We start from the raw sequence: 13,052 nt of genomic DNA on the forward strand, positions 1-13,052 counted from the left end.
TATTTAAACCCAGGGCATTAAATGAGATAGTGAATTTCAATTTATGTAAATACCACTTAAAACATTTTTTAGATTTGTTTCAATGGTGTAATTTAAAAGATCTTTATAATTAAGTTTAAACAAAGGTTGAAAGACTTAGATATATTGTGGGTTTAATTTTTAAATTAAAAAACTATGCTCAAAAAATCATGTCCCTTGTTTTCATGTCACTACCGAAACACAAGAGTTTTAGTGGCTTGGCTGCGCCTAGATTTAAGCCACACCCCTGAATTTTTGACCAGGAAGTGATATTGCATCCCTGTCCCCCATGGCTGACTGATAAGCAGCTAAATCCCATAATTTTTTTAATAAATGTGTTCCAAAGTCTGAAAATCAGTGTGTAACTTTAAAAATTGTCACTACCAAACACACATTCTCTTCAATTATGTAAACTTTTCGTGGTTTTATGCAAATTGTTATGTTTCTATGGGTGTACACCTCTTCAAAGATGTGTTTGCTAGCCGTGTGCTTGCTAGCATTCTTTAATTATGCTCAAAATTAGGTAGAATTGTCACTACCGAAACATATGGTCAAGTTTGGTAGTGACAATGTAATTTCGGCAGTGACAAAATGGAATGGTAAAGTAGTTAAATCTCATCATTTTGAAATAAATGTGTTCCAAAGAATCAGTGAGTTTCTATAAGCATCATCATTTCAATCATCTATTTACAGTAAATAAGCAATTGATAAGTAATGTTTGTACTATATGGTCATGGATGAACATTTTTCTTCAAAAATAAATTATTTTATTGACTACTAAACATACGTGCTTGTAATATTCCCAACATCAGACATGTTATGAGTTAAAATTAAGCACTACAAACACTACAAAGAAAATACTGGTCACTACCGAAACACTGGTTGTTTTAAAAAATATATATATATATATATATTGAGTTATCAACTAAATGTTATAATACTGATTGGTTATCTGTATGTTCCATCTCATAAATCATTAACTCTGAAATCAATCTGATCAGCGTTTTGCATTTTAGAAAGAAAGATTGCACATAGATTTTGAAGAATTTTAAAAATATAAATTTTAAATTTGTTAAAAAAAACAAACATTTTTATTGATTTTATTGTGATTCAATAAAAATGTGTAAAAATAATCTTTACATAAGGGAAGTAAACATAGTACTAACAGGTTAACATAATATTGTTTTTATCATAGTTTAATACTATGTTTCGGTAGTGACAAATTTGGGGAGAGGAAATACATTTCAAAACAGTCTAAAAATACAATATCAAATTTGACTATTCTTTTACTAGATATGTGTACTTCAGATATGGTACAATATATATAAGGAACATTTTTTTGGAATAGAACTTTATATTTCCAACCTGACTTTGAACCAATTCTGCAGAATGGCCCATGCTTTCGTTGAGCTGTTTACTTACAATATTTACAACAACATTCAAACAGAAAACTCTGTGATTGGTCACCTGTCTGGTGTGGAAACACCAGATGAATTATCAGAGAGTGACGAAGACAGTCAGCCAACTGTTATACTTAGCTTAAGTAATTTGTAACTGCTGCATTACAATGAAATTACAAAAAACACGGAAATGGAAATGATTGTGAGTTAACTTGAATGCATCACCTCGTCTGTGAAAATGAGACAAGTCAGACAAATTTGAAAGATTATGGTGTTTGTTGAGCAGTGAGGACAACAACTTCCATGATACAACTTATAGTTTGTCTTTTTTTTAAATGAGAAACCCCCAGCAGCATACCATATTGTTTCCTTAACTTTTGTATTTTAGGACACCTCATCGGCCAGAAGCTGCATGATCATGGCTGTCAGAGGAACACATGGAAAATAGTAGAACTATATGATAGACATTAGCACTGAGCAACAACTTATAGTAGTTGCAGGGAGAGAATATGCAGATAAAAGATCAACATTTAGCGCTTTAAAAGTTGTGCTATCTATGCAAAATGTAAACTATTGAATATAATTTAAAAATTACAAGATGACTTGTTTAGACTGCAGCAGACCGCAGCTGTAAAAACCATAGACAGTCATATCAGTGACACTCGACATGCTCTCTGCATTGAGTAAAAAATGCATTTCAAAAGCTAAATTATACGACCAGTACAGCTTAGTGCGCAAAAAATAAATAAATAGCGGCCATCGTGTTCTTCTCTCTGCTCAATTAAAATGATCTATCAAGATGTCGCAGGATACTTTAATGCATTGAGTGTGCGGAGCTGCAGACAGTAACATGTACATCATATGACCCACTGCAGTGCAGGGAAAAAGGCTGACGTCACTGCAGCAAAATGTTTAATGGAAGAAGATATGGCCTAGTCGACAGCAGAAAAAATGTTGTAGAGTGATAGGAAGTCCATATTAATGATATGAGTACATCTTTCTGTTTCTAAATTAATGTGAGAGTTCATAGTAACAGTCTCTTGTTCCATGCAGCAGGTGGCTTTCCTAAGTGCATTTTTATTGGATAATTTAACAATGATCTTTTTTTTCTGGGGAGGGAAATAAGAAATAAAACGGGCAAATATCTGTGCACCCTTTTAACAACTTTTTAGGATATTAGAATGAAAATTGTATTGTTTTACTCATGCATGGACTGCTCCTCCATGTTTCTCTTTATTTATATACATACGTATTCCAAATGAATACCCCTATAACGGACTTGTAGCACTGCAGTACTCCATTACGGTAATTACCAAACTCTGCTGTAAATCATGTTCCCCATTAACATGTCACTGAGTCACATGTAAAATGTTGTTCCTCCAACCCTGTTCACTCCAGACGTGCACTGCAGCCAAGTACAACTCCACCACAGTAAAGCCATCATTTTTCACAAATGAACTCTATCTTGTACCAACCGCTCCAGCAGATCCTACAGCAGGCCTGCAGATTGTAGTCCACTTGTCCCAGTCAAAGCAAACCAGCATGACTGAAATATACGGTATATACATATTTTTTATTTTTTTTATTGCACTTAAAAAGCAAAAAAAAAAAAAACAACAACAAACATAATAGATCAATGGAAAAACAGAAAGTATATAATGATTAGTTAATTAACAAAATATGCATTTTGAAAAAAATGTGCTGAAGGAGCCAAATAAACCCAGAGGGACTTGTAATGGAGAACAAGATCAGACTTGAACACTTCCTTAAGTCTTTCCTGGACAATGAGCCTGAGGTTACACCATCAGTGCAGCTCCACATCTCTGATGAATTGAATTGCCTCTCTATTGCTCACCACTCCCTAGCAACTGATCTCAAATAGGAAGCTGCTTCCTTTAATAGTCCTCCACACTTCAGAATTACCACAGTCATGATACAGCCATGAGACTGGCTGCAGATCACAATCAGCACTACAGTACATTCAATATACTGCTCATTAATCCATATTGGCACCAAAAACGACGAGTACAAAACACAAAAGGAGTCAATTGACTGCAAATTAAGTGCTTGTCTGTACACAACACAGTGCAACACCAACCCCCAACACCAACGCCCATAGGCCTACAGCTTTTCAGTATTTGAATTTGGGTGGTTGTGTTCAATAATTGTTATAATTTATAGGCACCAACAATCTAACAGTCATACTACAGAGAGTTCTGCTCTCGAGCTCTGGATTCATACTTGATAAATACTTTCATCACTTTTGAGCACAGAATCTCTTGAAGGAGAAATCCAACCACTTTCCCCTTTCTTATACCCTCTTTTTAAGTGAGCCTCAACTGATGCCAGTTTTGCTAGGCAAAGGCAAATTTCCGTCCCAACAATAGAGTAGACGAAATCTAATATAATCTCTAATCCAATATATATATATATTTTTTTTACTTTTAACAATTTATTTCATTCTTCTTCATGAAGTATTTCAAAGGACTTCAGACATGTAAATTTCTTGACAGTTTGGGCTTGTTATGTAGAACCCTATATCTTTTGACAGTTTTAATTAATGCTCTTCTTGTAATAGATGTTCATACACAGTACAATAAAACCCAACCAAAGTGAGATTAAAACCATCTACTTGACCACCAGTTTATTCAGCAGCCGCCAGTTAAAACAGTGTACCAACCATAACTCATGGTGATTTGCAGAGTTGTTTCACAAAGGGAGTTAAACGATGAATGGGAGACTACGGGTGTGAATGACAGCTGTTGTTGTACACTTTGATTTCTATGCAGTAATGTTCTGTGCTGTTCCCACTGCTGACTGCTGTTACTGCTGTTACCCACTGCTGTGTATCCTATCCCTACAAAAATAAATAAAAACAGTTAGTTAGTTTTACCCTTTTTATCCCACAAGAGTGAGATATCTAAACGTCTGTTTACATTTGAAACCTGACACACATACTGGGAGTTCAATATGTGGAGACAGGAACAGATATTCTATCCTGATACTTTCATGGCGTCTTATTGAATTCCTGCTCCCCTGGGAATCCTCCAAGGAACCAGAAGGGTCAATTTCTAATGGTAACATCTGGCTGATGGTTAGTTTTGCTGACACGGTTCACTTTAAAATCAGAACCTCTGCATGTGGGAGTGAGTGTGTGTGTCTAAATTAAATGCACAATGCTAACTATAGAGTAGAAAGTGCAGATTTAACATTTGCAAATAATAAGTAACAGCAACATGTAGGCGGATTGAAGCCGGATCTGGTGTGAGAATGGAAAGTGAAACGTGTTCGGAGCAAAGAGAGAGGGAGACAGATAGGAGGAAGGGAGAGAGTAACTGACCATAAAGCAGGTTGATTAGATTACACAGCTAAGACCTACTCGGGCCGTTTATTACACAAAGAGCCAGACCTCTGCAGTAGAAGCCATGCAGCCACACAAGGAGGTGTTTGTGAATGAAAAAAAGAATTACTACAGCTTATATGATGTGCTCCAGATGCTACATTAGGAAGAGGAATCCCCAAGTTAGATACTGTATGATCACAAAAAATGCTGGGTGCAGGTTAAAATAAAGGCTGTTTACTGTTGTGAAACATAAGTGTATGCATGTTTTGAAGAAAAAGAGCATGAGACAATATGTTAGATTTAAAAGTGTGTTGTATTTCCCACAATAGTGCATGAGATGGATAAAAGGTACCGAGCTACACAGATAACACATTGGAGAAAGTGCCACACCCAAATGCCACGGAGCATGCTCAGAATTACGTCAACCTTATATGAGATTTGCAGCTTCTCTGCAGACCACAATTAAAATGACTACACACACAGCAGAAAGCACACTCTCTTTCTCCCTCTCGCTGCAGAAAGGTATGAAAGTGTTGCTGCACAGAATACCTCCAACATTTATTTTACATTTTTACCCAACATTTAAAGGTTTTGTTAATTTCTGTCTAAAACAAACAAACAAAAGGGTAATAAGTATGCAGGTGTAACATGCTGTTGCATTCTGCCTTGTCATTTTGATTTAAGGCTTAATCTTTCCCTCTGTAGTTGATTCAGCAGTATGAAGTTGTATAACTGCACACTGAACCGATAAAGCTTTCAATCCTTGTCATGTGTCAGCAAACATTTATTCCCCTGTTAAGCAGCTAAAAAAAGAAAAAATGTCTGCATAAGAAAACAGCATTTTCTTTTCAAGTTAAATGTGCTTGTCTGATAGTGTAAACTACTATTCACCAATTAGAAGAGGGCCAGTACTCAGTCAGTTAGCTGCTAAATAATAAACATTAAACTGGTGAAAATTCTAAATGATAAAACTTCTGAGAGTAAATTATTGAAGCAATGCACAACAACCCTGATAACAACTGTCACTATTCTATAAGTCTCCTCTGACTCCTCGTATAGAATCCATATGACTTGACCAGAAACTCCCTGGTCGCCAGAGATGTTTTAAAAGTTATTTGATAACTCGCACTCAAACATGGATTACTGGATATGCATTTCAAGGAAATAGAATAACTGTCGAGTCATAGTTCTGTCCCAGACGCCCAGAACATCAATAAAGTCTTCCATTACTGTAAAAGGAGAGAGAGACAGATGAGAGAGGGAAGGAGACCGATGAAGAAAAAATCAGATCAATGTGTGCACGTTATTCAATTTAGATCCAAAAAAATCCTACATTTCACAGTTTCATTTTAGAACCAGGAACAAAATATATATTTTTAAATGTTTGATGTAAGGTTGTGCACGTCAGCGAGAAATCATGTATCAGAATCATGTCGAGAAATGACAATAAAACCTGACTGAGTGACTACAAACGGGTGCAAGGAGTCAACGGGTGCATGAATCAGAGCAGTGAGGAACGGTGGGGCGATATCTTTAGTAATCAAAGGAGTGATGTGATGTGGAAGCTTGTCTGGCCTCATGCCAAGTGCTCTGGTTAAAAGGGTGGAGCTGTCCAGACAGGGAGGAAGACAGTGCATGGAGAGAGGCAGCTTCTATCTTTGAAGGGTAGGGAGTGGCCAAAGCTTGAATGCTGATGAGTGATGGAGAGAGGATATGTGTGGGTGGGGTGGAGAGAGGCGTGAGGCTGGTGGGACAGCTGACTTAGAGCATAAAAAGCCCCCTGCACTCTTCAGTCTGATGTCCTGTTGCCTCACGAGCATCTCCAGCCTCCAGCTCTGCATCTTCTCTTAAACAGAACTAAACAAGACTGAACATGAGCTCTTCTATGCAAACCTCCACCTCCTACAGGCGCACCTTCGGGAGCCCCCATCCCATCTCTATGTCCTCCTACTCACCTGTGTCCTCTCGTATGCCTGTTTCTTCAGGACGCTACATGCGTTCAATGTCTCCTGCGGTTGCATCCCGGTCCACCACCTACCACCAACAGCGCTCCCGCCCCAGCGCCCAGCCCGCCCGCCTCTCCTACGACAAGGTGGACTTCACCCTGGCTGAAGCCATCAACCAGGAGTTCCTCACCACCCGCAGCAACGAGAAGGCCGAGCTCCAGGATCTCAATGACCGCTTTGCCAGCTTCATCGAGAAGGTGCGCTACCTGGAGCAGCAGAACGGCGCTCTGCAGCAGGAGCTCAACGTGTTCAAGGGCCAGCAGCAGCACGGTCAGCCCAACCGTGCCTCCGAGATCTTCCAGGAGGAGCTGAGAGAGATGAGGCGCCAGATGGACGACATCGGAAAAGAGAGGGACCAGTACCTGCTGGAGAGGGACAACCTGGCTGAGGACCTCACTCTGCTCAAACAGAGGTAGGTACAACACAAAGAGGAAGTAAGAAAAGTATAATGCACAGATGCAAAATAGTTAGTCGTTCAACAATTAATTTAGTCTCAAAAAAGAAAAAAATACTGTTCTCCTGACAGTTACATCTTTTAAAACAATATTTTCCCATACAATTCAAGTTTTGTCTCCTCTTTAGTTTAATATTTCCCTGTTGTGATTTACTATGTTACATACTGTACGTGACAACACACTCTGCATTGTCCACTTTAAGCACAGAGAGTCCCTTTGGGGTTTGTCACTTGAGCTCAGTGATGATGGTGGTGTAGGGCGTGGCACTTGAGCACACTTGACACCAGTAGCAGCGTGATGCAGGACACTGCACTGCACGATGTGCACGAGTGTGCATCTACCTATGACTGTATTTGTTGATTTAATATTGTGTATACTCGCAATATTGGACAAGAAAGGAGAAGATAAAGGGACCAACAGAAAACTATGACATTCAATGCAAGTTGCTTAATGAAGTGTTAGGTAATCAATAATTCCCTTAAATAATGTTTTCTTTTTGAAAGATCAGAAACATGTGCACACACTGAGTTAGGAGGAGGTGGATGGGTGGACCACTAGCAGGGTGGGGCCGGCCGAGGAGCAGGGAGGACAGAGAGGGAGAGGAAACCAGAGGAGGAGAGGTTGGGTATCAGGCGTGGTGAGAATAGCATCAGGAAAAATCAATGTGACTCAATGACTCCATTAGGTGTGTTTGCAGTGTCCCTCTGTGCTGATGGGAGGATGCCAGAGACCCCATTAGGACAAAAGGACCCCTGTAATGCAACATGAATAAAAGATGAGGAAGCAGGGCCCACTATGATTCTTTCCCTGACTAATCCATTTAATGTCCAGTCCGGGCACAGCTTGTGTTTGACAGAACACAATCACTTTATACGAACTATAGAACCAAATTAGCTGAAAGAAGCAGCTGTTGATCCCACTAGGCGCACCCCCAAACCCTTTTCTGACAGGACAGTGAATTAGCAAATTGATCCTAAAAGCTTTTTGCCAGCTGATGCCTTGCTGCAACCCCCCAAAAAGGAAGGGTATTCTTGGATAAATTCATTACCTCATCCCCTCTCCCCACTTTGTAAAAAAAAAAAAGAAAAAGTGATGCGTAAATAAAGTGGTCTATACAGTATCTTTTCATGGTTTAAATATTTTGTGTCACTTATTTGTTCTTTAAGGCTGGATGAAGAAGCCCAGAAGAGGGCGGATGCTGAGGGTAACCTGGCTGCCTTCAGGAAGGTAAACACTCAGCTTGATGGATCACGATTGATATATTGGTCACCATGTCTTCAGGCTTAGATAACAGGATTTCTGCCATCTTTAACGCAAACACAATTGTGTCAAAATAATTTAACAGAGCGGGGTCTGAAACACAATTGTTATTACACTGTAAGGAGACTTTGTTGCCATGGCACTTTGATGCACTTCCCTTCTTTAATGATTTTCTCTTTGTTAAATATAAATATGGCCCGGAGTTTTATGTTTTTTTTTACATGTATTATATATCTTATAAAGCTATTCATGTTTTACATCATATTTTTTTCAGCAATCTCATATTTACTCTCAGTGATACTTGTATATTATTTTTAAGAGGAAGTTTGAGGTGATGAGGTCTTTTAACAGTGGACGACATATTGCAACATAAATTATGTTTGTCTAATTCAAAAACCAGGATGTGGATGATGCCACGCTGTCCCGTCTGGAACTTGAGAGGAAAATTGAGTCTCTGATGGATGAGATTGAATTCCTTAAGAAACTCCATGATGAAGTAAGTGATGTTTCATCCTCTGAACAATTCCACTGTGATTCTATAACAGATACGTCCTTTTCCCTATCACAATATGTTATCTGGATAGCTTCAATAGCAACATCAAGTATCAGCCTCAAAGGATAAGAAACTTACGGCATAATATGCAACACTGTGAATATCAATATGGCAAAAATAAAATATTGCCTATATTAATATGTTATAGAGTAACAACTTTTAACAAAAGCTAATTTAAACTATGCAGTTCCTTGAGTATCTGCTTGAGGCTGGCTCAAACAAACCTGGAAGTCCCATACATCCTTATGTAAAAATGTCAGCTCTAGTTCTTTGCCTGTTGTTAGGTTGACTCAAAGTTTGATTGAGCAAGCATTTCTAATTTCATAACCGCCATGAATGGGTTTCCAAAGAGCTGTTCAGAGACCAATGTGTGATGTCACTGAGACTTCGTCCATGAAAATCTGCTCTGAAAGTGGCATAGGCCTTTAAGAAAATTCATAAGTGCAAAAGACTGCAGTTCCTTAAATTGCCACTTGAGGCTGGCTCCAAAAGTGAGCTAATCCCAATGGAGAAACAGATGAAATGGCATATAAAAGGCTTATTATATCCATATTAACTGGAGAAATAAACATTGATAACCTGGTACCCAAAATGGATTTGGAGTCACTTAAAAGGCCACTATTTCCTTTAGAGAAAAAGGCCAGCTATAGTCATTAGAAGACCGATGTGCGCCTACCAACCAGTGAGCAACATTCCAACCCTGATCCACAGACTTTACATACAACTCAGATTAATAACCACCAAATGGAGAACTGCATTAAATCGGACATTTGATGATTATCTAGTTTATATGCCAGCTGATGAATAAATCTTGATAGCTTAGCCTTTTTCAACCCTTTGCTCCTCTCCAGCTACAACCTGTTCAAATATGGCCAATTTTTGTCCCAAAACCAACATGGTATCAAACTGGACGGTTTCAAAAAGGCAGCTTTATATCGTATAGGGGTCTTTATGGTGGTGTAGTACATAATTTATGCGGCAATACTTACATTTTGCATGTGCAAATAAAACCAAGCATCTGACTTCTTAGACTCCATGGTAAACCCATATATGCTCTGATTGTAGATATATGTAGAAATGTATGTAGAAAGAGTTCAAAAGCAGCTCCTTGGAGGAATCTGACACTTACACTTACACTGGTTCTTTACACCGTGTCACTGTTTCAGCTTCAAGAGAAAGAACAACTGTTAGCAAGCTCTTGTTACGAGAGATGTACCAATTGTAAAAATCAGGTCTGATACCAATGTTTACAAATAACAATTTAGGGAATTGCCCAAACTTTTGGTGCAAGACCCCCATATTTGCCAACATTTTCTCTTGTTTGACCATGAGAACAGATGACAGTCTGTCCAACGGTTGACTTGTAAAAAAAACTCTTCTTTGAATCAGTAATTAGGTTTACTAGATGTCATCATTAAAATGATATGACACAAGAGAAAAAAACATTCATGCCACATTATTTGCTGATGGGCTGATGTCTTTCAGGGCCAATATTGGGCGATACCGATGTTAAAACAATGCATCTGTGCATAATTACTTGATACAAGGGTCTTGTGATTCCATGATATGTTCTAACTGTTTAAACATGTTCTGGTGTTATCAGGAAATCCAGGATGTCCAAGTGAGTGTCCAAACCCATCAGCTGAAGATGGAGGTGGACAGCAGTGCCAGGCCCGACCTTACTGGTGCTCTGAGGGACATCAGGGCCCAGTATGAGAACATTGCCACAAAGAACATGCAGGAATCTGAGGATTGGTACAAGTCCAAGGTCAGCAGACAGATACACAGAAAGAAACATACACCCACCCACAAACCCGTATTAACATTTGTGTGCTTTTTCTTTTTGCCTCTGCAGTTTGCTGATTTAACCGAGTCTGCAAAGCGCAATACTGATGCTCTGAGGCAGGCCAAGCAGGATTCCAATGATTCCAGGAGGCAGATTCAGTCTCTCAACTGTGAAATAGATGCTCTGAAGAACACGGTGATGCTAAACACCAAATGTCTTGTGTCTATATCAATAAACACTCTTTCATATTTAAAATTCCAACTCTCCATTGCATTAAATGTTTTCAGAATGAAGCCCTGCTGAGGCAAATGCGTGAAATGGAGGACCAGTTTAGCGGCGAAATTAACAACTACCAAGACAACGTAGGGAGGCTGGAGGATGAGATCCGCCACCTGAAGGAAGAGATGGCTCGCCACCTTCGCGAGTACCAGGACCTCCTCAATGTCAAAATGGCTCTGGACATTGAGATTGCTACTTACCGTAAACTGCTGGAGGGTGAGGAGAGCAGGTAAGGAGAAATGAACCTTGGCTCAAGTCTAAATTGATCTATCTTTACTGTATTTTAGTTATATTTGTTTCTTGATTAGAAGAAAAACATACAGTTTCCAGTTTACGTTCTATGTCCATTTCAACCTTCAGAGTAACTCTGATCTAACTTTTCATTACAGATTAGTTTATAACGCCAACATTTGATATTCTCTGTCTAGGATTACTGTTCCCATGATGAATATTGGCATGAGCAATCACTTTGGTGACCGAGGTAAGTAAAGTTTCCTTTTACCCAACATCAAATATGTTATAAGCGCCAGGGTTTCCTAACTAAAACAGAGTTGCGAAGTCAGACGAGTCATTTGTTCTCGTTTAAATGTTTTCTCTGTATTTCTGCAGACCTTAAATGCCTTCATTTCATAGTGAGTAGTAAGACAATCGAATAGCAGCAGGGGGAGATTTTCCTTTAGGTAATACTAAAAAAAAAATACAAGGCAGGATCATCAAAGAGTAAAGACTTACCGCTTTGCAAAGGGCCAAAGAAATTGACACAACAGCTGCTTGATTCATTTTAACTTACTTTCTAAGAAGTTCTCTTTTATCTGCAAGTTGCAGTTGAGATAATACCTAATTCTTTCAGAACTGAACAACAACTAAAAAGATTTAAGTTATTACAAGTATTTCCTTAAAACTACTCTTACATCTAACACAACATAGAGACCCAGTAATTCTTTCTAATTCAACACTGGAAGTGAATCTTGAATGTGAATGTAAGATTTAACAAAAGCCTTATGTGACATGTTACAGATTATGAACCAACTCCGGACACCCACAGCAAGAGGACTGTGCTGATAAAGACAGTCGAGACCAGAGATGGAGAGGTACAATCATTTATAGGAATATGACAAAATGCAAAAGTCTACCTTTATGCTATTTGGAAATTGTTGTTGATATTGGAACTATATTTAACAAATCTGTCTTCTTTTTCATCAGGTTGTGAAGGAATCCAGGAGGGAGAAGGAAAGGGACTCAGGCCGTATTGACAAGGATGATGACGACGAGTAGAGTCAATAAAAAATGTGAAAGCCAGAGCCATCAGAAAATAAGGAGAAACAATGTGAAGACCAAATTCTGATCCGAGCATTCCCACTAGTTGTATTATCTAGCAGAAAGTCTCCCAGTGCAGTATAGGTGCAATGTTGAAAAATTCCCTTTAGAGAGTGTCACTCTGGTGCTAATTAAGCCACCCAACTTTTGCTGAACAATTGTTATCATCTGTAGGGCTGAGCAAAACCCCTTTATTTACATACCACTTGAGGCCTTGATTTTCAGTGCAATCCTGTGCAATTCTTAGAAGTCCACATGTTTATATAGTATTACACTACAGGCTAATATAGGAATAAATAAATGCCGAAATTTAGTAGTTTGAGTCATATGACTAACTAACAAAACATCAGACACTGCCCTTTGGTCAATACACATTAAAACAAAGAAAGAGAATTAGTTGAGCTACCTGCATTTGTTCACAACGCTTTGCTATTAACTTATTTCAGACAAATGACCAACGTGATTAATAAATAAGAAACAAAAAGAAAATGTTGACACTGAAATATGACAGCCACCAAGTAACTTGCTGAATGTGCTTTGCAATGCTGTGTGTACCTGGCAGACTGATGAATGAAAATTTAAGTGCAAATAAACCTAATTGAAGCAGATATTGTTTGTCCATGAAACTATTAGTA

The 13,052-nt window shown here is 38.6% G+C and overlaps 1 protein-coding gene across 1 annotated transcript; it reads left to right on the forward strand.

Annotated features, from left to right (window-relative positions):
* The first annotated feature begins 6,521 nt into the window (after positions 1-6,521).
* Positions 6,522-13,025, forward strand: prph (peripherin). The gene is made up of 9 exons (XM_020645184.3): positions 6,522-7,179; positions 8,389-8,449; positions 8,883-8,978; positions 10,639-10,803; positions 10,891-11,016; positions 11,109-11,329; positions 11,529-11,581; positions 12,118-12,191; positions 12,304-13,025. The coding sequence occupies exons 1-9, from the start codon at positions 6,635-6,637 to the stop codon at positions 12,373-12,375; spliced, it is 1,413 nt and encodes a 470-aa protein (XP_020500840.2). The 5' UTR covers positions 6,522-6,634; the 3' UTR covers positions 12,376-13,025.
* Positions 13,026-13,052: the final 27 nt, after the last annotated feature.

Source organism: Labrus bergylta, chromosome 5 (assembly GCF_963930695.1).
Source record: "Labrus bergylta chromosome 5, fLabBer1.1, whole genome shotgun sequence".
NCBI lineage: Eukaryota > Metazoa > Chordata > Actinopteri > Labriformes > Labridae > Labrus > Labrus bergylta.